General features: G+C 42.0%; 1 protein-coding gene across 1 annotated transcript in view; it reads left to right on the top strand.

Moving 5' to 3' along the window:
• The window catches only part of TRHDE (thyrotropin releasing hormone degrading enzyme), a 1,998,244-nt gene that overhangs the window by 1,089,428 nt on the left and 882,234 nt on the right, over positions 1 to 26,582 (top strand). Inside the window, exon 7 of the mRNA XM_086918108.1 lies at positions 1,786 to 1,851. Within this exon, the coding sequence (XP_086774234.1) occupies positions 1,786 to 1,851 (66 nt within the window). The remainder of the gene's footprint in view (positions 1 to 1,785; positions 1,852 to 26,582) is intronic.

The following is a 26,582-nucleotide window of genomic DNA, read 5'->3' on the forward strand; positions in this document are numbered from 1 at the left end:
GCTGTGATAATTTTGCTTGGAAGCGGGGTTGGTCTATGTTGGGGGCATATATGATGCCCAGCACTATGGGATGCACATCCAAGTGGCCCCTAACCAATGCATCTCACCTGTCAAGACACACTGCCTCAGCTTTGAACAGCAAGTCTGTTCATAGTCCATGTGCAGCCCTAGTATATGCTGAAGATGTAGTACAGAACAGCTGTCCTCTTCTTCCGCAGCCCAGACTGATTTTCGAGGACTTGTCTTTATCTCTGTCTGTCCATGTCTCCCCTGGCATGTCGATAGGACCCACCCTAAATACCATAATCCCTTCCCTAAAATTTCCAGTCAAATGCAAAACTGTTATCCGTCCAAATAACAATAATCACTTAACCAACTTTTCATAATTATAGGTCTAAATTGAATTTACAGAATTGTGGCTGTCCCTGAGGGGAGACATAAGCCAGCACCTATCTGTATCTCATTTAAGAGCCGAGTCACCAGCCATGTCATTGTACCAAAATAGTCATGTAGTACAGGGGAAGCCCAGTTGAGTACGCCCAATCAATTTGATGTGAAGAGGCATCTCCTAAGTAATTCTCTCCAGTAGTGAGAAGCAAGCTTCCCTCTTACAGCAGTACCAATGCCCTGTTCACCTGTAGCAACCTGACTGGCACTGCCTCTATTATGAAACAGCGGTATCTTATAATGCCACCCTGTTACCTTACCTATGTACCCTAATTCTCTCCACGCAGTTTAACAGCGTGAGCATGGCCACTCATTTACCAGTCCTCTATCTATCAGTTTCATATCAGTAAATTGTGGTGTTTCCACACAAAATATATATATTTTCTATTTTCAATTTTTGCAATTCCCTGTTTACTTTAGTTTATTATTTATTAGAAGTTTTATCTTTTTGCCGATCTTGTGGATGGAATATTTAACATCCTTCGCCAAACGCAAAAAAAGGACCACTTTTATGTTCTCCACCTTTTATACAAGTCACTGGTAATTTGGTAAGGGTATTCGACTGTGAATTACCCATCAACAAACGCGTATTCTTTATATGTGCAGTGGACCAATAGTTCCTGTATAATATCTTAAATTACTGTACCGGATGTCTGCATTGAGGGTTAGTAATCAATGTCGTAGTGGAATCGATGTTATTTAAATTCAGGGGTGATTTTCCTTTCAAATAATAATTTTACATAAGAAATACCACCTTACCACAGACCTAGCTGCTAGAAATGTAGAATCTTTTTTGTGCAACATCCTGTCTTAAAAATGCCCACGGAGTTTTCAATATCTCATATGGATAAGAAACACTAAGGGCCTAATTATGAGTTTGGCAGATGGGTTGCTCCATCACAAACGTGACGGATATCCTGACCGCTGTATAACAAATTCCATTATATTCCATTGGATATAATGGATCACGTAATACGGCGAACGGGATATCCGTCACGCTTGTGATGGCGTAATCCCTCCGTCAAACTTGTAATCAGGCCATTATTGTTTGTGGGCAGTCGTCTGTTAAAATCACCCATTTGTGAGTGAAGTGCTTTTGGATACAAAATATTAACATATTGACTAATTGATACATTATAATATTGATATTCTACTTATTGATAAATGAAGGCAAAAACATTGTGGTGAGCAGATTTGGGGGATACTTTTTGAAACGAGAATATTCTAACTGCATTTCACTCCTTCAGGGATTTCAAAGTTTCAATCATAGATAAAGTGATCGATTTCTGTCTGATGAGTTGTGTTTACTGTTGCTCTGTGCTTCCTTTCTTTCTGTAGGGTGCAGCTTTAGTCCGAATGCTGGCTAACTTCATGGGTCACCACGTATTTCAGATGGGTCTTCAAGTAAGTAGACACTTGTAGTTCATTCAGATGTAATTTCCCGTAAAATGAACCATTGTGAGGTTTGAAAGGCCCCTATGTATAATCCAGTCCCAGTCTTAATAGCAGTATTCACTATATAATCTTCAAATGCAATTGACATAAAACGCACAGGGCAGATGGTAATGCATGACAGTTTGATAACTATGGGAAGGTGTGCTCGTTATGCGAAAAAAACTCACAGACCTCCCAGAAGATACTTGCGTTTTACATATATCGCATACATGTGCATTACATATATGATGTAATCACGGGAAAGGGCAGAACTGCCATCTTACAAAAATCACAGCTGCACCTCAGTCCCTTTCAGGCCCCTACTACATGGCAGCTGTTTTTCAGATGGCAGCGTGAGCCTTTCCACCCATCATGTGTCTTTAGTCAGAACCTGTCTTTATTTTCAGTTTGTAATGCATGCACGGTGCTGGCGTCCTCAGACAGTGCTATACCGTCCCAACATTGGGAAGATAGGAAGAGTTTGAAAATTGATATTAAGAGAGGACTGAAGAGGACGAGGCAAAGAGCAGCGGCTTGTGAGATGTTTCCTGAAGGAGTTCAGCAAGAAGCAGAGCTGGTTAATGAATTGCTCTGCTACCCTAGCAGATGTGGTGCGTTATTTACACTACATACTCGAAATGGGTGCTGTGGTTACCATCATTGGATACGTGGCCTTCTTTTCCAGACACAATATTATTTGGTGTTGTTTTACCACCATTTCGCAGTGTGAAATACACATCTGTATTCAGGTGACTTTATCCTCCATACGGGGAGGTGTGTGTTTTAGCAAGTGTTTTATTCTTTTTGGACAGGTGAAGGTGTTGTCTCCATTTCTTTTCTCTAATTCTGGATGACAAAAGTCGCCCACACCCCTTGTGTAACAGGGTCATGTGACCATGGCCTTCTCGATCTTTCTGCTGGGTGCCCTCAAACACTTTGTATTGCCCAGGCATTCTCTAATGAATTGTATCTGAAGTATATATGCATGTGTATGTCATTCGTAAAGCACATACCATGCCAAAGGAAAGTCTTTGCCATTGTGAAAGTCAAAATGAACAATGGAATCCACAAATGATTGTTGCAAAAGTTGTGTTCTGTGCGTGAAGGTGGACTATCACTGGAATGTCATATATAATTAGGGCACTCGGCTTTATGGTATTTATGTTTTGGCCATTTCGTCTCAAAACTAAATGCAGACAGAAAACATTGTTTTCTGTCTGTATTTATCTGTAAAAATCCTTATAAACAGAATACATGGAGCCTTAGATATAATGTTCTTTAAAGAGGTGTGTCTTGAAATCTTTGAGACATTGGAGCAGCCCTAATGGATACTGGGATATTGTTCCAGATCCTGGATGCATAGACAGAAAAAGTCTGTTGCCTTGTTTTTTAATTATTTTTTTATCTCAAGGCTGATGGTGTCCTTGTTGCCGGTGTGCTAAGAGCCACCACAGAGTTTGAGCTTGCCAGCCAAACAGGCGCCGGTGCTGGTAGTGATGACATTGTTAGTGGTGCAGCAGGTTTTGAAGATTGAGTTGTCTGGGAAGGAGAGCAAGTGGAGGTCCATGAGGATGGGGATGTTTTGATCATATACCTTCAGGCTGTGGCGATGTGATACAGTGTGTGCGATGCCCTAAAAGGGTGTGGGTCAAGCAGCATGGTATCTAGAAGGCCTTAGAGCAGGGTGATTGCACAGTCCCAATGCAAGAGTACAAGGGTTTGATCAGCAGTTCTGAAGTCACTTTCTCGGGGGAACAGTTTCTCTTTGTTTAGAAGACCAGCCATATCATCCCCTGAGCTGTGACCTCTCTGCTTCCGGATTTATGAACCTCTTACAGATAACGGAGGGGAGGTATGGCTGGGTTTCCTGGTGCATGATGACCTGTCCATGGGACATCCTACCGTAGGAAATCCAGTGTCCAGACATGCCTGGGGGGTTTATCGATGCTGCAGTGCAAAGTCGGCTGCATTAGGGAAAATAGTCTTTTGAATCAAACTGAGGTGTCATGACTAAACTTGACTTCCTGTGCTTAGCTACAGCCTTGCCCACCCAAAAGAGAGAGAAGCTGGACTCTGCAATGCCATTTCACTAACCTACTGTTTGTAAAGCCTTGCAAAGCGAACTGTTGAGGCAAGCGTCCCTGCCAGCATGATCCAGCACCTATCTCAAGGTGCATTTTCAACAAACCACTATGCCCACCAGGGACCAGTCCCACCACGTTCCTCCTCTGTACATGCTGCCGAAAAAATCATGCTCACTAAACCCTTTTCACCAGTGTAAGAAGTGTGTGAACACCAGCGTTCTCTTGTCGTTCCCGCTTTGGGCTCATCCCTCAGTATTTCATTAAATGATGCAGGAATTCAAAGCAGATATGGTAAAAAGCACACATTTTCCTTATATAATGCATTTATTTTCAAACTACAGAGAACGTTTCATTTAAGCTTTACTTACACTAGAGCTAAACATTCACATAATTCTGAGCAAAATGCAAGTACCCAAGACCTGATAAGTGTACTAGTTAGTAGTTTCATCCTTATTTCGGTTCTTTAGAACATACAGCCTACAGAGTATATGTAGAGCAAAACTGTTCAGCTCAAACCCACTTCGAGTTACAAAGGTGTTCCCTTCACAGCTGAATAAGGCAGAGAATGCTTTGGAAACACCGCCATGTTTTGGTTTCCAGAATAGTATACTCTATATTTTTATCACAGACATGGATGCAAGCCTTGTTTTTAAACTCTTCTTTTCTGACATGGTGTCGTGTTATCATACTACCTACATAATAAGCAATAGGGTCGGTCTTGAGGTGACACAGGGCTGTAATTGCTTTATAAAATGGCGTCTGTAAAGGAGGAAGGGCGTAGGCTGAGCCAGCAACATCTTTTAAGTGCTGAACATACATTTGCGAGGCATCTCACACTGAGCTTCACCTCGGATCCCTGAAATAAATCACTTCGAAGCGAGTACTGGAGGACGAGATGCTCCTGTGTAATAGCATGTCAATCACCTCCCTGTTGCAAGGGAGAGCTGCAACAGGTGAGGGGGAATTAAAGCCAAACATGCACAGTGTGTTCTTTTCAGGAGAAAGGGCAGTCAAAAATGGGGTAATTAGAGAAACAATACAAATGTAGAATCATGTCCGATGGCAGATGCAATTTCTGTTAGTACAAATGGAGTAGGTGTGCCTGCATGGGGAGCGGGGTTTCACACATTGTGAATGGGATGACCTCCCTAGCATCTCGTTTACACCTGTGTCTGTAATTGGCATCCTCAGCTCCCCTCATATTACTAACAATATCTATATATAATTAGCGTCATCATCTTGTTTTTATAATGTCAAGATCACACATGCTTATTTTGTTAGTTGTGATCTTTGGTCAGTGACCTCTATTCAGTCACACCTCTAATTATTCATAGTAACACCTTTTCTATCTCATTCATCATCTTCCACGTTCATAAAAAGGGCTTTTCCTAATCGTACTCTGGCTTCATGTATTAACTATTCACGGTGACTGTGGACTCGGTGGTTTTGTTTTCTTACTTTCCTGGCTGACAAATGTTGTGTCCAATGTTTATGCAGAGACTTTGGTCGTGAAAATAGCGAGGCTGAGGTGTAAGTTTACAACTAAATTTACCTGTGTGCACAGGCCACTGTGTGTTCAAGGGAATACTTCTAAATTTCTAAATTTTGCTATTAAAAAAAAAGTCACAATTTAGACGCTATTCTGAAGGGAGGCGTAGAAAAATGTATTCTTAAACATCTGTCACAGTTTCAGGAGCATTACCTTGCTACATCTGGAGGAACATGTATGTAAGCAACAGAAGATGTATTCCAAGAGATACTACATACACAGCAGTAAGTTGTTGCACTACAGGAGGGACACTGGGTGGACATTCATTCTTTGCTGTTTTCTGCAGTCGGGTCATGTTGAGCCAGTGTTTGACGTCCTTTTTAGATCTGTTAATATTGACTGTAATCCCTTCCAGTTTTGCTAACTTACACGGGTCTTGTGCACCTTACAACATACCATTTGCCATGAATGATCCAAAAATGCAAATTGGGAGAAAGCGCTCTCTGACCTGGTGCAATTAAACCCAGATTTAATCAATTTTCACGGATATCTGTGCTTTCAAATGCACAATATACTACAGATTTTTCAAATATTTCCTGGGCTAGCAATTTACTATAATAAACACAATACAGAACTCGGAGCCCTAACTGTACACGGACAGAGCATAAGAACCTAAACATGGCAAACCGTTAGCGAGAGCACAACAGAACTTTCTCATCCTCAGAAAGATGCTAGTAACTTCAAGGAAGCATCCGAGTGAATGAGACTAAATGAATGAGTAGCCTCGCCCTAGTCAGACCCCATTGCTAGACCTTTCACAATGCACAATCCGCCACAGTCCTCATTTACCTCCCATTGTTGAAGCCGCTGCCTTCTCCTGGACTAGCTTCTTCGCTCCAGGGGGTAAAATGGCGGCACTTAAGGAGCCTGCTTTGCTTCCTGCAGAAATCTTTATCTGTCTGCAACCTGAGTGGACTAGGGGCCAGATGTACAACGCTTTTTAGCGTGCGCAAACGGGTCTTAGACCCGTTTGCGCACGCTAAAAAGCATTGGCCATGTACAAACAATATTTTGCGATTCGCAAACAAACTGCGATTTGCAAAATACTGTTCTGCGGCTCACTATTATTAAGGGCGCTCCCTTCCTAATAGCAACTGCCAAGCTATGTACCAATGTTTAATTGCGGTCGCAAAACACTCGCAAATTACCACCTACTTCAAGTAGGTGTTAATGCATTTGCAAATAAGAAGGGGTCCCCAGGGGACCCCGTCCCCTTTGCAAATACATGCAGTATTATTTTTAAGGGCATGCAGTGGTCCAAGGCACCACTGCCTGCCCTTAAAAAATGAAACAAAAACGTTTTTTATTTTATTTTTTTAAATGTATCCCGTTTTCCTTTAAGGAGAACGGGCAGCTTTAAAAAAAAAGCTGCTTTATTTAAAAGCAGTGCCTGACATGGTGGTCTGCTGAGCCCCATCAGGCCACCATCCCTGGGAGGGCCTGTCATTCCCAAATGACTTGCAAATTGCAAGAGGCTCATGAGCCTCCAATTTGCGACCCCATATGGAATAGCAAACAGTGTTAAACACACTGTTGTACATGCCAAATAGCGCCTCGCAAATTGCGAATTGCAAATGCGACGCAATTTGCGAGGCGCTATGTGGCAGGTCATACATCTGGCCCTAGGTTTCTGTCTCCAACAAATCACTTGATTGATAGTGTATGTCATTTTGAGAAAAAGCGATGGGAAAGGGCTGCGATGGACAAGGGGGCACTACATGTAAAACGCCACAACTGGATAAAATGCAACACAAATTGCATCTGGATTTTAAATGCATCTTTAATATCTTCCCATCTTTGCCTGTTTATTTTCTAAACCTTCCAGAAAGGGGACCCATGCCCCTCCAAATTTCTGTCCCTATTGTTTCTGTTCCAGCCACCCATTTTTTTGTTGTAGTCGAAGGTGGGGGCATTCCCTCAAAACTTGAACGCATTCATTTCCGATATATGAATTCCAGCCTTCCCCCAGGAATCTCCTACTGTGCCGTGTAACATTGCGCAATGGTGTATTTTTGCTCCACATAAATAAAGAGCCGCTTGTAATGACATCTTCAGGATTCTGAATATCACAATAAGTGGAGCAAAGAAGGTGTTATTGCCTCATTACTCACAGGAATAAAGATTACTCATTATGTTAACACAATGGCTTCCATTATCACAATCTGTTGATTAACTTAAGGTCAACATGAACTGCAGTTAATAAACTTTTATGAGTTCTGTTCTAGAAACAAATCCTTTTTTCATGCAGTAAACTAAAGAAAATTAAGATTGCTATTATCATCCTGCACCTCTTTCAAATTAGGCAAATTAAAAGTCCAAATTAAAAGACCAAATTGGTTTTGGATATGAACCAATCCACATTGTTTTGTAAAGACGCGTGGGCGTATTTGGCGTGAATTGCACTTTTCTATAAGTGGTACAGAAGGGAAAATGGATTTATAGGGTAACGTTCATACAACTGTTGTCAAGATAGCTTTAAGACAATTTTACTACTCAAAGTCAGCCATGTCTGCTCCCCATGAAAGTGCATATAAAATGTAAACTTTTTAAATGAGCCATGTTATTCCTGTTGAATGCGTAGCACTAAGTGAGAGCTGAGTAAGGATGGCAATCTCAAGAAATGATTTCATTTTGTATTTAGTAATATGAGACGTTGAAATATTCCAGACAAAGAGGACACAATTCTTAGCAGAGAACATGGATTAGGGACATGTCCTATGCCTAGTGTAAACTGCGTGGAGTCTAAGGCGCTGTGCTGCAGATTCAAGGAGTCTGGGAGGTTGAACAGTGTGTGGCTGAAGGCCACACCCTTCACTTCGCATGCCTGAATTCTTTGCACAGTGTGTCCAGGGGTGAAATGGATGAAACACCCATAGGTCACCCCCTGCACACATGTATAGTTGACGGCCATGCAACGCAGATTATTGGATCTATTTTGTCCCACTATAATCCTGGCAGGTACCTTCGTTCCTCAAACAGACTTCTTCTTTCTGTTCCTCGCGTCCGGAAGACCAGATGGGGGGTAACGCTTTTTCCAATCTGGCCCCTAAATGGTGGAATGCTCTCCCTCTTGAAGTAAGGTCTCTCCCCACTCTCCAAGCTTTTAGATCTGCCCTAAAGACCCACCTCTTTGTACGCGCGTACCTGTAGTGGTGCTTTGCAAGTTTGACCTTTTTTGATAGGCGCCTTGACACCTTCGGGTTTAGTTGCGCGATACAAATTGCATATTAAATAAATAAATAAATAAGAGCATTGTGCACAGGGAATGGCCAAATGCCCACTCTGCGCCCAAAGCCCTTTTGCACATGTGCAGACCACAGGCAGGACATTACACCAAACTAACTTATAAGTGATCTCTGATTTGTTGTATCCCCTCTGCCAGCTGCCTCGTGTTCACTGGAGTGTCAGGAAGGTATACAGTAGGGTAATCTTAAATGCAATCCAAGTATTGTGGCAGCCATGCTGTATGTGGAATTTCGCTGAAGACAGCAGGACGCTGTAAAGAATAAATGGCAAAGACAGTCAGCTGTGACTGTGGAAGTAGCTGCTTTCCACTACCGATAGTGGCCTGCTGCTCAGCTTTGGTGTAGACATCCTGAACGACATTGGTAACCCACCGAAGGCAGCGCTTTTACACGTAGTGGAACTGACTACAAGTTATTGGCTGCACCTAGATCCCGAATGATGGAAAAGAGCTTTTACATTTGCTACATTGATGTGATCGATCATCTTGTCAAGGGAATGGCTGCAATTCTCTGTGAAGTTCTGTGTAATGAATAACATTGACTGGTATACAGCTCAGATACAACAGACTGAAACACCCGAAGAATGATGGCAGGCCTGTTTTTTTCTACTAACACAATATTGGTTCCTCAGGAAAATCCTATTCTAATTTTTTTAAGAGTAAGTATAAACCATTTGTTTCTTGTTCCTAATATGGGTAAAGAGCAAGGACAAATCTCCCGCATGAGAGATAATCAGAAACACGGTATTTATTCATCTTAGGACTGGCTAATGGTAGACAAGCCTGGAGCAGTAGCAGTTCAGGGTCAATCACAAGGATGGCCTGATGAAAAATTGTCAGGTTTTTAAAAATTGTGCTTAGAGAGCAAATCTTGCCCAGTGGAGTCACAGGAATAAAACTGGAGGTGTGATTAGAACTGAAGTACTGCACTTCGCCTATTTCAAAATATTTAATGGAGAGCACGAAGAGATACACAAAAATAACATGGAGGGAGAAAGGAAGCGAATAATAGCTTTGCAAGGCAATGCATCAGTCTGCTATTGCACAAAGATACCTCTTATTCTGAATAACTAAATGCAGAATAAAAGAAAAATTCATTCACAATTAAAGATGCATTGTAGTCGGTTTTTGCCATATGATAAATTAAATTGTCTCCAGTTAAGCATCACTGACATAAATTCACTCGCTTTAGTAAAAAGTTATTAAATATTGCCATGTCACAATTCAAAGTTCATCAATCACTTGCCATATTTATTGTCTTATTGTGTAATGCTCAATAGGTGGACCACTAGAGATTTTACAGCCAAACCTCGATCTGTGCTTTGAGATTTGTTTTGTGACTATTTGTGTGATTTGGCCAACGTATAAATAATGTGCAGGTCCACTTTATGGAATACATCACGTTTCATTTCTTATTTTCTGAAATCTATCTTTTTGCAAAGTGCTCCAGTTTGATTGTGTCCCAGTGTACTGTTACACAGCTCTAAGCATGGGCAAATTTTGCGGATCTCGCGTTCGCGAATTTTGCGGATTTGCGGATTCGCAATCCGCAAAATCCGCGAATTCCCGCGAATTTGCGGATTTTTTTTTTTTGTGTTCGCCCGTGTTTCTGCCAGTTCGCGAGGGTTTTTACAATTTCGCAATTTGCGAACTTACCTGTCGGGTCGCAAGTTTTGCGAACTTGTTGTTTCTACGTGTCCAGCCTGTTTGGGACACTCTTCTTCATCACTGCCACTCTCTGTCACCACTGCCACTCTCTGACTACTCATGCCACCCTCTGGCCCACCCATGCCACCCTCTGTTTCATCACCACACCCTCTGGTTGTCCAGTGTACATTATTTTCGGCAAAGCAAAGCACACCTTCCCTGCCTCAAGTGACCTGAATTAATTTGGGGCTGATTAATGTGTCACAGAATATTTTTTTAGCTGGCACCTGCTTCCTTAGTGCGCCCTGATTAGTGATCTTTTGCACTTGCTAAGTGCTTTCATTGTTGCAAAATTAGTTACAACACCTGCCCTGCCCCAACTGACAATAATGAATTAGGGGCTGATTAATGGATTTTAACTTCCAGCCTGGCTCCTGCTTGTCTCCCTTAGCTGTAATTCAGGACCTTTGTGGCATATGTGTAACTATTCTGAGGTTCAGAGCAGGGTCACATAATAGTTTCAACTGGCAACTGAACTCTGGAGGGGCCCCTCAGGAAGCACTACAGGAAATGGCTACTAATGATGAGCCTGAACTTTTGAACCTGGTAAGTAGTTACTTTCAGTTTTGCTAAGATCGTATTTCTGCAATTTTGCACTTATTCGCGGGGCGCGAACTCACGCGAACAGTGCGAGCAGTGCGAGCAAAATCCGCTGCTCGCGGATTTGCGGATTTTGCGGGAGATTCGCAAATCTCGCGGATTGCGAATTTCCCGAAAATCCGCAAAATCCGCGAGCGGAACGGATTTTCCGCCCATGCTTACACAGCTCTCAAAGACGTGCAACCAACTATCCCTAAACTAAAAAAAAAAAGGTTTTAAACAATAAAATGGCAGGTTGGAATTTTTTGGGAGGAAAAACACTACAGCTGTAATATGTACCCAAATTAGACATGCTGCATAAAAGTCAAATACCCAGGGTAAACATGGAGTGAAAATATTCTCCAGTGACATTTGAAGCAAGACCTGTTGTATGGGTTTGAAAAGAGACACAAAGCAACACAGGCCAGGACTACACAACAAAGGTTAAAATCAAGCTATTTGAACTTTAAATGTTCGATTTACCAGGAGCGGCTGTTCGGGTAAGAGAGGTTGGCAGCGTGGAGGAGGGAGGCTCGACAGACAACGACGTGGGAAAATAACTGATTTTCTCTCGTTGTCTGTCGAGTCCCCCTTATCCTGTCTCACCACTCTTACCTGCGCGGGCCAGTCCTGAGATTTAACAAACTTAACAGTGCTTGAGGCTACAAATGCATTTGGCAAGCTGAATAGCAAGCACGTCTTTTAAGAGACACACAACAACAGAGGCCAGGACTAGACGACAAAGGTTAAAATCAAGCTATTTGAACTTTAAATGTTCGATTACCAGGAGCGGCTGTTCGGGTAAGAGAGGTGAGGCAGCGTGGGGGAGGGAGGCTCGACAGACAACGATGTGGGAAAATTAGATAAATAATTGATTTTCTCTCTTTGTCTGTCGTGTCACCCTTATCCCGTCCCACCACTCTTACCTGCGCGGGCCAGTCCTGAGATTTAACAAACTTAACAGTGCTTGAGGCTAGAAATGCATCTGGCAAGCTGAATAGCAAGCAAGTCTTTTAAGTAAAAGTTTGACCAACGTGCACCTACTGATGAGAGCTGGAGATTATAGTGCACCCCTGCATGTGAGAAAATCGCATGAGAGAGCCTGGGGTGTACAAGAAAGTCTGAAGTCAGAAGCCTCAAGGCCTTGAAGTCTTGACCTGATAGAAGGGCCTGACATTAAGCCAGCTGCTGTGCTTGTGCCAGGCCCGAGACTGCCTGTCTACCACTTACTACTGAGTGCCATGACGAACCTGCCACCCAAGGTCTCCACCAGGCCAGTTGAGGAGTCGAGCGGTAAAGAGGCTGTTCTGTGGGATGTAGAACTGATCAGTCGGATTATTCTATTTTCTTAAACATACCTAGCCATAATTAGTACATAGTAACCACTTCCGGGAGTGAAAACCGACAGGAATGTATTATCAGGGAAACCTTAAATGCTCTTCATAGAGTTCTGACTTCTCTACTTGGAAAAATATCTGGGGTGGAACTGACCATATGGGATCTCTATTCACAGTGAAACTTCAAATGTTGGTGAATGCAAGGAAAAAATGTGACATAGCTCTCCATACAGAGGCCTTACCAATCATTCCTGAGTCAAAGAGTCTACACAACTGTATAAGGTCAGTCGGTATAATCAATCAGGGAATTGTGAAGCATGCTACTCACTCGTGAGGGTCTCAAGGCACTTAAAATCCAACAACGAGGACAAAGCTTCACCAAGCTGAGAACAACCAAATCAGCTAGTGGCTTGTTATGTTGCAAAAATGCAAAAGGTAAAGAGACTAGGGGCCAGATGTATCAAAGGGTTTTATCCATTCTGTGTCTATGGGAAAATGTGTTCATACATATGGCCCTAGACATTGGAAGAAGGCACTGACCTGCACTAGAAAACCAGTGCTGAAGGGCAAAATGCACCATCAAGCAAGGATGCAGCAGTTGTCCTGGAGTCTGATACAAACAAGGGGGAGGAAGAAAAGAAAGAAAAACCATTAAAATGGTTGTTCTCTGAGAAGGACAAGGATCAACAAGGAAATACCATGTAAATCCTATCAAAGACAACCTATCGACTCGTAAATCTTGCTCTGAGACCAGTCATAAAGAAGGAAATTAATATTAGGAAACAAATATGTATACAGGATGTGGGTTCTTGACTGGCTTAATTCATGCCATTTTCAAAACAAAGGTGAGCAGGTCAAGTGAGAATAAATGCAGTATGGAACACACTAAAGGATTGGGCATGCCCATAACCATGGAACCATCTTAAAGGCTTGTGAAAAGGCACAGAAAATGAAAATCAAACATCCCTTTTAAAGAAGGGAAGCCTTGTCCGCACCAATGAAAGCTGAGTCACCCACTAGTTATAGGATGTGGATTTCTGTACCTTATATAACTGCCCAGAAAGAATCCTCTCCATCATTACCATCACGGATGGTACTACAAAAGTATTACATCCACTAGCTGTACCTTTTGCTACAGAAATAATGGAGGTGGATGATAGAAATATGATCTTAGAGAGTAGTACAGGAAATGTACAATGAAGTGAATCTAATATTTCCAAATTTCGATTCGAGTTCATTGATCGATTCTCCAATATAGGTAATTCCAGCCCTTTGAATAGATCTTGTCTTCTAGCCGTTTTCTATGCAATTCCGGAGTTAAAGTCTGTAACATCCAGGACATAAAAATAGTAAGCTTGGACAAGTATCCAATCATGAGTGTAAATAGAAAGCATCATGTAAAAAATGGAGTTTGCATTTATTAGAGTAACTGGGCTGATTCTAAATCATTAAGATGAATTTCATGCCATGGGTGCGGATATTACACTGTGCTATCAATCTTCCACAAAGAAAAATTACCCATCTACATGTAAACAACCCATGAAGAAGCTCACTAAGATTCTATGTCCAGGACCCAACAATCCTTCAGTCTCCAACAAGGTCAGCTTTGACAACCTCTATATTACAGTAAGCAAACATTCAAGGTTGATTAAATTACCTCACCATGGGGGGTTTGACACACAGCAGAGGATTGGGAAAAGATGCGGGAAAGAGAGTTGTATAAATGTCCTTTCTTAGAATGTTGTTGGGTTGAATAGTAATTTGGAGAACGGAGAGTAATTACGTTTTATCAACAATCATGTAGTATGTTGTGTTTAAGAAACGAGGGAATTATCTGAAAGCAGTGTGAGTGGTTTCATTGAATTCATCAAACCTGTACAAAAAAAGGGAGACCAATGGAGGGCCTTGAAACATGGGTATCATGTATTGTAAATTGTTATTCGGAGCAATTAAATAAAACGTATCTGTTAGAACTGGGGTCTCTAGTTGGCAGAGGTATGTACCCTGTCTAAATAGGGACCACCGCTCTAGTCAGGGTAAGTCAGACATCCTCTCTAAATCAACCTCTGCTCACCCTCTGGCAGCTTGGCACGGAGCATGCAGGTTTAACTTAAGCGGCAATGCTGGAAGTATTTGTGAAACACTTATTTCAGTATAAAAGTGAAAGACACCACACAAAAATGATCCACGTCTAGTTAGAAGAATAGAGCTTGATTTATGAACAAAACAAGACCAAAACAAGAATCCAATAAATAGAACCTTAGATATGAATTTTTAGTAGAAAAAACTGTAAAACAGTGCCTATAAACAAAAAGGGCCAACTGCAGACATCTGGTTGTGCTAGACCAGGGTGAAGTCAATAGTTAATGCCGACCCCGATGGAGTGCGAGTCGGATACAAAGAGTGGATTGTGCCCGGTTAGCGCTTACCTTAGAACGTAGAAACTTTTTAAAGAAAAAGTCTCTGAAAAGGCAGAAGTTAAGCGGGTCACGGGTGCAGGAGTGTCCGAGGAGGTAGTGTTGTCATCAGATAGCCGTGGAGCGTGAAGTCTTTTCCCTTTGGACTTAGTCATTGAGGTTGAAGTCTAAAATCTCCAGCGGGACAAAGTAGAGAGCTGTAGCAGAAGACAGTTCTACAAGGTTGGAAACCCATTTGGCGAAGGACCGCAGGAATAGATTTGCTGCTGCGGAGACGTACATAGCAGGAGAAGCTCTAAAGTCGATCAAATGAATGATACACCTCGAGCGGATTGGTGAGCAGACTGTTCCCACTCTCCTCCTGTTTCTCAAAGAACGTTTTGACCACATTTTGTCTAAGTCCTCAGTTTTGGAAATTGGCCATTTGGGCATGTTTAGCACCACAACAAAGGGTCCAGGAGTGGATGGAGACTTTGTGGGGGTTCAGGACTCACTCAGGCTGGGTCCAGGTGTGGGCTCACAATGGTGGGAGCCTGTTATGTCTCTGTGACTCTGAACAGGTGGCCAGCAAACTAGCCCTCTGAGTCACTTTTGGAAGTTCTAGTTGCAGGTGAAGATGCAGGGCTGAACAGTAGAGCTGGCCTCTGAGGGTTCAAGGCAGGCTCTAGGTAGCAAATAAGTAATTCCAGGTATAGCAGGAGACTGGTAGAGTGTCCAGCAGGTCACAACAGCAGGCAGTCCACTGAGAGTCTTTCCTCAGGTCCAGTAGTGAATCGAGGATTGGGTCTGAGAGTCCTATTTTATACCCTGGTGCCCTGCTCCCAGAAGGTAGGAGAAGATTCTGGAAAGGTCCTTGAACTTCTGGGTGTTTCCTGTCTCCCCTGCCCTGGATCCAAGATGACTGCACTAACTATACAGGGTTGTTAAGCCTATTATGAGGAGACTAGGCACACAGCCTATTGAGGTGCAAGTGGTGCTGTGCTCAGCTCCGCCCCCCATCCTGCCAGTTGATGGGCCATTTGGGTTCTGCTACTCCCACTATTGTGTGACTGTCTGGAGGGAATTTGTAATGTCTAACTATCAGCTACACCTAGTCATGTGACCTAGGACAGGCTGCAGGTACAAAGGGCTGAATGCGGAAAAATGCCAACTTTCTAAAGGTGTTGCAGCAAACAAATGATGGATGGAATGCTGACAATGCAAACATTCTCCTCCAGTCAAAAGATCTGGGTTAAATCCATTGTTCTTTTTCCCACTATGGCACCCAAGTTTGAACTCAGCCGTATGCAAATCAGTTTTGACCCTGTTCCCCATGGAAGCAGTCCAGACCGAACTGCCAGGACAGGTCCTCCCTAGACCGGAAACAAGCATCCTGGGACCGGTTTCAGGGTATGTCACCCCCCTTCAGCCAGGCTAGCTTTAATCCAGTGGCACAGTGAGCAAGGGACCCACGGCTGGGCATACCCATCCTACTTAGGGCAAAAAGTGTTACAGCAAACAAATGATGGACGGAATGCTGACAATGCAAACATTCTCTCCCAGTCAAAAGATCTGGGTTAAATCCATTGTTCTTTTGCCCACTACGCTACTCCAGTTTGAACCCAGCCATATGCAAATCAGTCTTGACCCTGTGCCCCATGGGAACAGTCCAGACCGAACTGCCAGGCCAGGTTCTCCCTGGACCGGAAACAAGCATCCTGGGACCGGTTTCAGGGTATGTCACCCTTCTTCATCCAGGCTATCTTGAATCCAGTGGCATAGTGAGCAAGGGACCCACGTCTGGGTATACCCATCCCACTTAGGGCGGAAAGTGTTACAGCAAACAAATGATAGACAGAATGCTGACAATGCAAACATTCTCCCCCAGTCAAAAGATCTGGGTTAAATCCATTGTTCTTTAGCCCACTATGCCACCCCAGTTTGAACCCAGCCATATGGAAATCAGTCTTGAGTCTGTACCCCATGGGAATAGTCCAGATCGAACTGCCAGGCCAGGTCCTCCCTGGACCGGAAACAAGCAAATCTGGGACTGGTTTCTGGCTAATCAACCATCATCAGCCAGGCTAGCTGGAATCCAGTGGCAAAGTGAGCAAGGGACACATGTCTGGGCATACCCTGCCAACTTGTGACATGAGTCTCTGGATTTGGAAGCTGCTTTGAAGGTGGGGGAAACTAGCCTCTTGTTTACTACACAAGCAAAAGGGCCTTTGGGTCCTGAGCAATGGTATGTTCCTGCTGTTGGAATACCGTTCCAAAGGATTGGGGAACTAGGAAGACTTGAGGGCAAGGAAAGCTGCGTCCATTTAGAAGAAACCAGCAAGCCACTAGGTAACGTACAAGTAGGGGCTCAGTGGCGGTGTCAGGTGGTGTCGTTGTGAGATCAGGGTTGTGGTGCCCTTAGGGGTGACTCACATGTAGGAAAAGGAACAGTTAGGCCAAGCAAGTGGGTGCACTTGTCAAGTCTTTTTTCTGAAATTCTGAAATCTATCAGCAGTTAGCGCGGGGACACACAGTTTTTTGTGTAGCCAGGCGCTCTACAAATGATTTATTATTTTTTATTATTATTAAGTCGACATGGCAGTACTAGACTGTACACAGTCACTGCAGTGGCAGGTCTGAGTTAGCTTTGAAGGGCTGCTTGTGTGGGTGGCAAAATCAGTGCTTCAAGCCCACAAGCAGCATTTGATTCTCAGGCCCTGGGCACACACGGTGCACTGTACTAGGGACTGTCTAGTAAATCAAATAACCAATCATGGAATCTCTAATCCATCACAACAATTTACAACAGGAGCACTTGCATTTTAACACTGAACAGCAGTGAGAATGTGCGCAGAGACACTAAACCAGCAAAAACAGAGTCAAAACCTGGAGGTCAAAAAGCAAAAAGACAGGGTAAACACGCCACAAGATGCCAAGTCTAACAGAGATCATGCAAAATGTCTTAGATTCACCTGTGACACAAACCTCTCATTCAAGCAACACTTTGTCCGGAAGACCAAGAGAGCTTGACTCAAACTCCCTCTTGATGAAAGTGAAGTTATTTCTCATGATGAAAAATTACATTGAACAACTATACAAGGCCTATTGCTCTCCCATCTAGATGGAGGCAATGCGCAGCTCTGCGGTCTCCCTAATATCAGCCTGGCACCCATGAAAGGTGTTCTATACACACTGGCAAAAAGGGCTTCAAGAAATTTGACCAATCACCCCTAACGTTAAAAGACCTACACTGTCATCCTGTTCCATCCCAGATAATCTTCAAGACCATCTGATTCACTTATAACGCCTTAAGCAACAAGACCCCAGCTTATCTAGCAAACAGAGTAACCACATTTTGGGAACAGTGCCACACAGAAGCCCGGATATCTCCAGTCGAGAATGGAGATAAATCTTATAAGAAAGAAAGAATCGATAGGCAAGCCTCATCCATTCATTCTTCCAGAATCTGGAAGAGTAACCCTTTCAATATTCGATCAGTAATGACTCTCCCATCATTAAGAAAAAATCTGAAGACACAGCACTTCCAAGAGCACTATCTCTGACCCTGTTGTGTACTTTTGAACTCCCAATGACTGTACCTTCCTGAGGGCCATGCTTCTGATTCAGTTCTCGAAGGCTCTTAAGTTAGACTCTCGCTCTACAAAAACCAACACAAACATGCATTGAAGAGCAGATTCCACCAGCTTGGTAAAGATGAAGATGCAAGTGATTAGTGGATCGACATGCATGTATATATTTGTGTGTCCATATTGAATATGTATGTGCATGGAGAGACACTCTATGTCTCGGTTCATATGCACTATGCATGCATGAGTTTTTGTATAATGGAATTCCATGTGACATTGTGGCATTGAATGGCATTTGAGGGATTATTTAATTGAGTGACACCCAGGATTTCCTTTGCTGCATTAGGGAATTGACTAGATTGAGGATACTTTGTCAGCTGTTCTTCTTTGTTCATTTGGCCCATGTTTCTTGGCACAAAGGCAGGGACAGCCACTTAATTTTCCTCTTTCAGGTACCGAGTTAAAACAGAACAACAAGAAGGGAAAGAGAAGTGGACTGAAGCATACTTCAGTTTCCATAGACAACAAAAATCTGATGCAGAAATACATCTAGGATAAAACAAGCATTGCAATAGAAGGCGAAAAATGGAGATCTGGAATGCAGGTAGACTAAAGGACGGGAGCACTGAAAGCCTTTCGGAGCTACTAATAAGCTGTACAGTAATATTGGGATGCATTCAGTTAGCTGCTTAGTTTCATTTTGTATGCTAAACTGTCCTATGACATGGAACTGGAAGTGGAAAAAGGGCAGGCAGTAATTGCCTGCTATAATGGAGTGGGAAGCACTATTCCTTCTTAAGCAATATATGCTTAATTTCCCAAGCAACTTCCTAGAATTTATTATTTAATAAAATATGAAGATTTGTATTCAAGTAACTGAAAGGAAGGAATGGTGCCTCACAGAAAACTACGTTCTTCACAGCCACTGCCCATCTAAAAATAATCAAGCCGAAGGATGTGAAACCAAAGAAATGTGACCGCTTGATTCTTAGATTCAGTGTGCATTAAAAAGAAAGTCTTCCAACAGGCACACAAAAACCTTTTTTCTCTGGGGACCAGGGGGAAATATGTTCCAGCTGCAAAGATCAGGAAACTGCTACATGCGTCAACAGCAGTAAAATAAATACTGCAGAGCGGTAAGTTAAAAGGCTTTGAGTGCACAAATAAAATCAACAGAGCCAGCCTTGCACTTAATAGTATTTTCTTACTGAAATGTTGCATATATTCAGTTCTTAATTTGAGAAAAAAAAGAGTGCCGCTGCCCAAAGCAGTGCTTAGGTGTCCCTGGATGGCGCTATTAAACGTTGGCACATGAATACCAAGGCTGCATAAGTCTGAATCCACTTCAGGTCTCTTTATTCCACTAGGGCGGAGAACAACACAGGAACTCTTCCTGTTCCAGATCCTGACCCCACAGGTTGTATCTATCTAACCCCGCAGCCCATAATGGGCTCCTTTTTAAGTTTATGAGCACTTCCTTTGGTCCTGATGAATTACCTTGATGGCATGAAACATGTCGACCAGATCACTTGTTGAGGGTTGAACGGGCTTCCCACACATAGGTTGGCTGAAATCCCATACCCCTCTTAGTTTTAATAAAGTAGGTAGCTACAGGAATAAAATACCCAGAGTAGACTGCACTAACTTTTTTTAGAATCACCACACGCCACGCTCACTACTTCACGACTAGGGCCCCTCACACCCACTCAAACATCGGCATTGGAATAAAAGATCTCCGACAAAGTGCAGCACTAAGTGCAGCCCGTCAGGCATTGCAGTGCCGGCTTGACGCAGGAGCAGGAAGCCGATGATGACACGAAGCGACCGGTTGGGAATGCGACAGCAGTCATAGAACCAACCTGTTGTGTGAGGTTTCCCTAATTCCGAAAAGGGACAATCGCCCCTGACTTCCAGATACAACCTCCCTTTCAGAGAGAGGAAGCTAGTCCACTCTTTATTACATAGATATCACCCCCAGGGGAACTTTGTGCAATCAGTTGGGTAACTCTTTATTCCACTGCCAGGTTTTCCCTGCCCTTTTATCTCAATCTTACAGGATCCTGCTTTCTCCCTTGGTTATGGTTTTTTCCGTCTTTTTCGGCCTACTTCTTTCCTCTTTGTGTGTTTTTTCCTCTCTTGCTCTCTGAAAATGTGTGATGTGGGAAAATGTGTGATGTGGAAAAATTAATGCTAGTCCCCAAAAAGGAGTGCCACTGTTAACCACCGGCTCAAATTAAGCACTGCATATATGGGAAACATTGTCACATGAATTGGCTTGGGGAAAGCCTGGAGCACATCACAATGCTGATTTGCTTATGATGGGCGCAAGGTACATGGTGACATATCTGGGATACTTGACCATCTGGCGGCATTGAATTCCATATCACTGAGAATACCTTTGCAAATGGTAACATTATTTGGCCTGGCAATACATTGGTGCATCTTGACGTTGACTGTCATATGATGTCCACAAGGGCTTTTGGTGGCATACAGCAACCAATACTAGAAAACTGTACAATGTAGAAGCCTTGGCTGACGCAATGTATTAAATATACAAATTGTGAAAATTGTTGAAATATCATGGGTGCCTGGCCACATGGAGACATTGGTTTCTACATGGGTGCACATGGGCCTTTATAACACTGATTGACATATGGGATGCCTGGCCACATGGAGGCATTGGTTTCTACATGGGTGCACATGGGCATTTATAACACTGATTGACATATGGGATTCATGAGTGAATCATAGACCACTCATGTTTGGGATATCTGGAGAAGTGTGGCTCACTGGTTAGAGGAGGCAGACCTGGCAGCAGAGGTCAGCCCGGGACCAGGGTTCAATTCCCGGCTCGGCGGGGTCTTGAGTCCTAAAATGTCCACGGACTCGACAATCCTCGCTCCGGTGACTACTCGATTCACGGGTTCACACTCTGCGACTCTGGGCAATAGCTTGCTTAATCTCCACAACGGCCACTCGCGGCGGGATGCCTGGCTTTCACCCTGCCGGGGTTATCTCACAGGGGAATACCAGGACCGGTTCCCTAAGCAAGCGCTTAGATACCGGGTCAGTGATTTGAGCTATATAAATACATGTACATTTACATAAGCACATGTGGCACGGGCTCAGTTATGGCAATATCTGGTATATATTTATTCTCAAAAATAAATTATAGCGTTTGGGAACAACATTATTGTTAATTTGAAATAAATATTGTATTTACAGTAAAGAACGAGCTGATTTTTTGTAGCTTTTGAATAAATAGGGACATTTACCACAAGTAAAAAATGTATATCTATGAGTAGAATTAGTGCATTTGTGTTATCTTCCAAGTAGTATGTTATTCATATTTGTTTTGTTTTGGGGGCTCAAATCACCAATATATGGCATCATTTTCAGATGAAAGGTCACATTCTCGCTCCTTTGGTGGTAAACTCATGATGTTTGCAGATGCATCTCACGATCTTTATTCGCAGCGATTTATGACTGTGTCAACATTTTATTTATCTGATGTCTGACACTTGAGATTGGAGGATCAGTGTTATGTAGTTCCTTCGAATGGGCTTGTAAGAGTGTCTTACCTGAAGTGTAATTCTTCTGTAAAGATTTCTCTTGTGAGATAAGTGTCAATTTTAATTTTCCCATCCTTTCCTTGTAAAGTACACATATTGACAGATGATCTATTGGAAGAGGCAGGATGTGAAAATACAATTTGGAGGAAGTTTATTTTTACCTTTTTAAATGGGATAAGTGGATTAAACTGCCATGATTGTTTGAATGTATGGATTGTTTGAAATTTTGCATTATTTAAATATTTGGAATTGTGCTGTAAGTTGCACAGTATCATTCGATATTTGAAAGTATTTGCAAATATTTATATACGTGGAAAGACCTGGTGAGTCTTCTTAGGTGGAATGAGCTAGTGTTTTTCATTCATTCACTCCTATTACTGGACTTATGAGAGTTTACAGGCCACTTGTAAACAAAGCCATAGTGCGGATTTTTAGCAGATGTTATGTGGTAAGTATACTTCATATCTATTTGGTATGAAGGAACTATGTTAGACTCTATTGATGAAATGAAAATATATAGGACAGCTCTTCATCAGAGCAACTTTTTAAAGAGACCAGGAGAACCCTGCATCTATTGGCAGTTGTGTTTAATTTGTTTTGTTTAAACATGAGTATTCCTTACTGCGGTTTATTATAAATCAGAAAGATGTATCTCCATGAACTTGGAACCTGTAACCAAACATTGGCCATTCCTATAGTTCACCCTAGTTTCTGCTGTCATTAATCCAACAAAACAAATGCCATCATACCGGTTAATATATACGGAATTAGAGGTGTTAACTGCTGATCCTTCATTTATACCTATCTTTGGGACTGATCCTTTCACCTTATAAATTGAGCTATATTTATTCTTTAGTACCTTGAGGTTGAAATCCTTTTTCTCTTATTCACTTGTTACTAACATACATGGCACTACATACCTACATTGTCCATCCACTTTTTAATCACCATCCAATACCATGCTTAAAGAGATTACATCCTTTGAAAATGTGGTCTTTATAGAAATAGAGTTGTTCAAACAGAGCAAATATGTAAATTACAACTTTACTAAATCACAAAGTGAAGCTCTAACCACTCTGTCAAAATGTAGGAATATTGTAATAAAAACTACGGATAAGAGTGGCAGGATAATCGTTCAAGATAAACTAGACTATGACAATAAAGTATTGAGGGAGCTACAGAATCCTTTTCAATATAAGTCACTCTCAAGAGACCTGACTCTAACTATCAAGAAATAAATCCTTACACTAACCACTGCAGGTTTGAGTGCCATGTGGCTGAGTAAAAAAGAATTTGATTATTTGAACAAAGATGATCATACCACACCAGTGTTTTATACACTACCTAAAATAAATAAAGATGACAAAAGAGCAACAGGGTGACTGATTGTTGTAGGGTGTCAATACATTCTACAGCCACGGCAGGATACATAGAATCTTTATAAACCCGGGCAGGTACTCCCCTACCGACCGCGGCTGGATGGGGGCAATCTTTCTCCCAGACATAGCTAACTTTTACGTTGCTGCTTTTGAAGAGCAAACTATCTATACTAGTATCAACTCATATGAGAGGAAGATAAAGAAGTGGCTGTGATCAATAGACAACATCTTGTTGACTCGGCAGGGGTCCACTGCCAAATTGCTTGAGTTCCATGAGTGGTTAAATAACAAGAATTGCAATGTGCAATCCACCTTCGAATATGAAAACAATGTGATTAATATTCTAGAACAAAGAGCACCAACAAGGAAAGTTGTCTTTATATAAAGCTCTGTACTAAACCTACAGCAAGATATAGTCTGGTGAAATATAAAAGTCACCATTCTATGAACTTGAGTGAGAGCTTTCCATTTGTGCAGTTTTTAAGGATTAGGCATAATTGATTATTTTGCGGAGGCAAAGGTACTACTTTCTAATTTGGTCACCAGAGGTTACTCTTATTGGTCGGTAAAAAGATCTCTAACATGGGCATGCCATTTTGAAGCTGATTCATTGTTAAGAGTAAAAGAGACAGAATAAGTCCTGTTTGGCATGTATGACTGTGTTTGGTACAGAGTCCAATAGGATTAAGAAGATCATCCAATAAAACTGCCATTTATTTGACACTCTGCCCACCCAGTGGGAGAAACCTTTGTTTTCCTTTCAGAGAGAGAGACATCTTAAAGATCGATTGCTCAGAGCATATACTGAACCAGAAACAATCACAATCAGTCAGATGTGGGGGCTGACCCCAATTTATGGGCATTATCCAGGTGGCAATTGCAGACCATGTTCAGCTGCAACTGATAAATCTTGTGTTTTAAAGGAAAGAATGTGGGAACTGAAACATTTTTCCAATTGTGGGAAAAAACATTTTCTTTATTGCATTGAATGTCCTTGTGCACTGTAATACATTGGCAAAACCACAAAAGAGCTGAGGAAACAAATTATACAGATCCAATTTAGAATTCATTGTAACACCATTGATGCTCTGTTGGTTGACCACCATATATGCCTATGCAATTTTTTGATTATTATTGTGCTTTTAGTGTTTTTTGATTTTTCCTCATGTGAACACCAGAACGCATCTATAGTTAGTTATACACTACACGGAGTCATAGGGCATGGTTTGTCAGGTCTACTAAACATGTTATAATCCTGGAACAGAGTTTTGTAAGCTCCTTCCATTTAATTTAATTGCATTTGTGTTGCTCTTCAATATAGGCTCTTTGACTACTTTATTCCCTCTGAATTTATTGCATTAGTGTACTTCCTCAATATGGTGCCAATTGTACAATCGGTATGAAGAGCCAAGTGTCTGTGGTCCCCCTTTCTGTTTATGACACTGCTTGTGCTGTGAAGCTTTAGTTTGGTCTTGATTACCTAGAGCTTAGTGTTTATGCAGTTGATCCATCTAACTTTTGGGGGTCCGCTGTACCCTAATTTTTATTATTGTTCCATGTTAGCTTTGCTTGGGCTATATTTGGCATTCTCTTCAATTAATTTCATCTACTTTTCCACTTTCAATATGTTGCAGATGGGACCACTGTTTTGAAGCGACTAGTGTTTGTGGTCTGATGTCTATGCGGATTGACTCCCGCTATGCTGTGTAGTTACAGACAGACACTTTTCTCCGTGAGCCTATTAAGTCTTTAAATCTTTGATACAGAGAGCACTGAGTGGGTGGCTGCATTCTGAATTAATTAATTTATTCATGGCAGCACTTTCCTTTATTTAATTGTGGCGGTGGAAATGCTTGTTGCATTAGCACTTAATGTTTGATTTGTCTTATACTTAGAGCGTGTGCCCTATTCGGAGTGTAATGTTATGAGTAGGTTCTTCTTTAATTAGTTACAGTGATGGCCTGTGGCAGTAAAAGGTGGCACCTTCTTGTTGGAGCATCCCACATGACCTTCGCTGCGCTTGTCCGTGCCACATGCATTTATAGCGTTTTCAGCTGCAGTGATGTTGAATGCGACGTTTGGAGGTGATCCTGACCCAAGTTACACAGACGTGTGCATGTGCAAGTGGAAAGTAAGTGCTGCAACGTTTGTGGATACAGGGATTTTTACATGATGTTGTGGTAATTTAATTCTTCATAGATTGTGCTTTCTATTTATAGATTACTTTACCCTGTAGGATAGATTACTCACTGAACATTGGTAAGGCTGCAATTTTTGATTTTATATGCACTTCGGTGTAACTTCGTTCAGATGCTTGACACTCTTTTACATTTTTATTTCTCAGTTTGGTGGTCAAAATCTAGGTGAGATTCATCCTTTTGACGCACCAATATGGTAGAATGTGAAATGGGTACTTGACACAGTGGACCTATGTTGACGCGATCATTCGGAGGCACATTGTGGTGTTCTGAACCCAGCACTGTTTGTTGTTTTTAAAGATGGCATGTTTTTAATGAAGTGACATTCACTTTTGGTGTGGCCATAGGCTGATTTGTCTTGCTTGACTTGAGCACTTTTTGGTTTTAAATTAGGTGGCTCTTTTTCTTGTATGTCATAGTCACTTATAGATGTGATACACTGTGGGCAAGCAGTGCACATGATACTTTTGGGCATACTGTTCATTTGTATCGATTATTGCATTCTTTTGTTAGACCAGTCAGGGGATTCTCCCAGTTTGGTCAGATCTACATTGTGTCCTGATGATGGTCTTGTGGACCGTTGGCCATACGAGACCAAAATGTTGATGGTTAATCCTCTCTAACCTAATTTACAGTATGTTTTATTCCTCAGTGCTCATGATTTTTTGAGTAAAGAGAAGAAACTGAACTATACTCAGGATTTATAAACATATGTGCTTAGGTGGATTTAACACTCCCCAGTGATCTTGTGTTAAGAATCATTCTGCAAATATTGGTTTGTTCATGTGGGGTGCGACAGTGCTGTTGCATTAATATTTTTGAAACTTTATTGTTGTCCCTGAATATTATATGTTATTGTATCATTTATGTAAAACTGCAAGAACTGAACAAGAACAGTCTTGTTAGACCAGTGCAATTAAAGTCTCATTTTTTGGTTATGGTTTGATTATGTTTTCTGTATATTAATTGTGCTGTTGGAGTGAGAGACCACGTTATTAAAACGTATGCTTAAATAATTGCTCCAGGAACATTTTGTCTGTCAACCTGGGGGAATATTGGTTTTCCCTAT

The sequence above is a fragment of the Lissotriton vulgaris genome, chromosome 1_1, assembly GCF_964263255.1.
Source record: "Lissotriton vulgaris chromosome 1_1, aLisVul1.2, whole genome shotgun sequence".
Taxonomy (NCBI): domain Eukaryota; kingdom Metazoa; phylum Chordata; class Amphibia; order Caudata; family Salamandridae; genus Lissotriton; species Lissotriton vulgaris.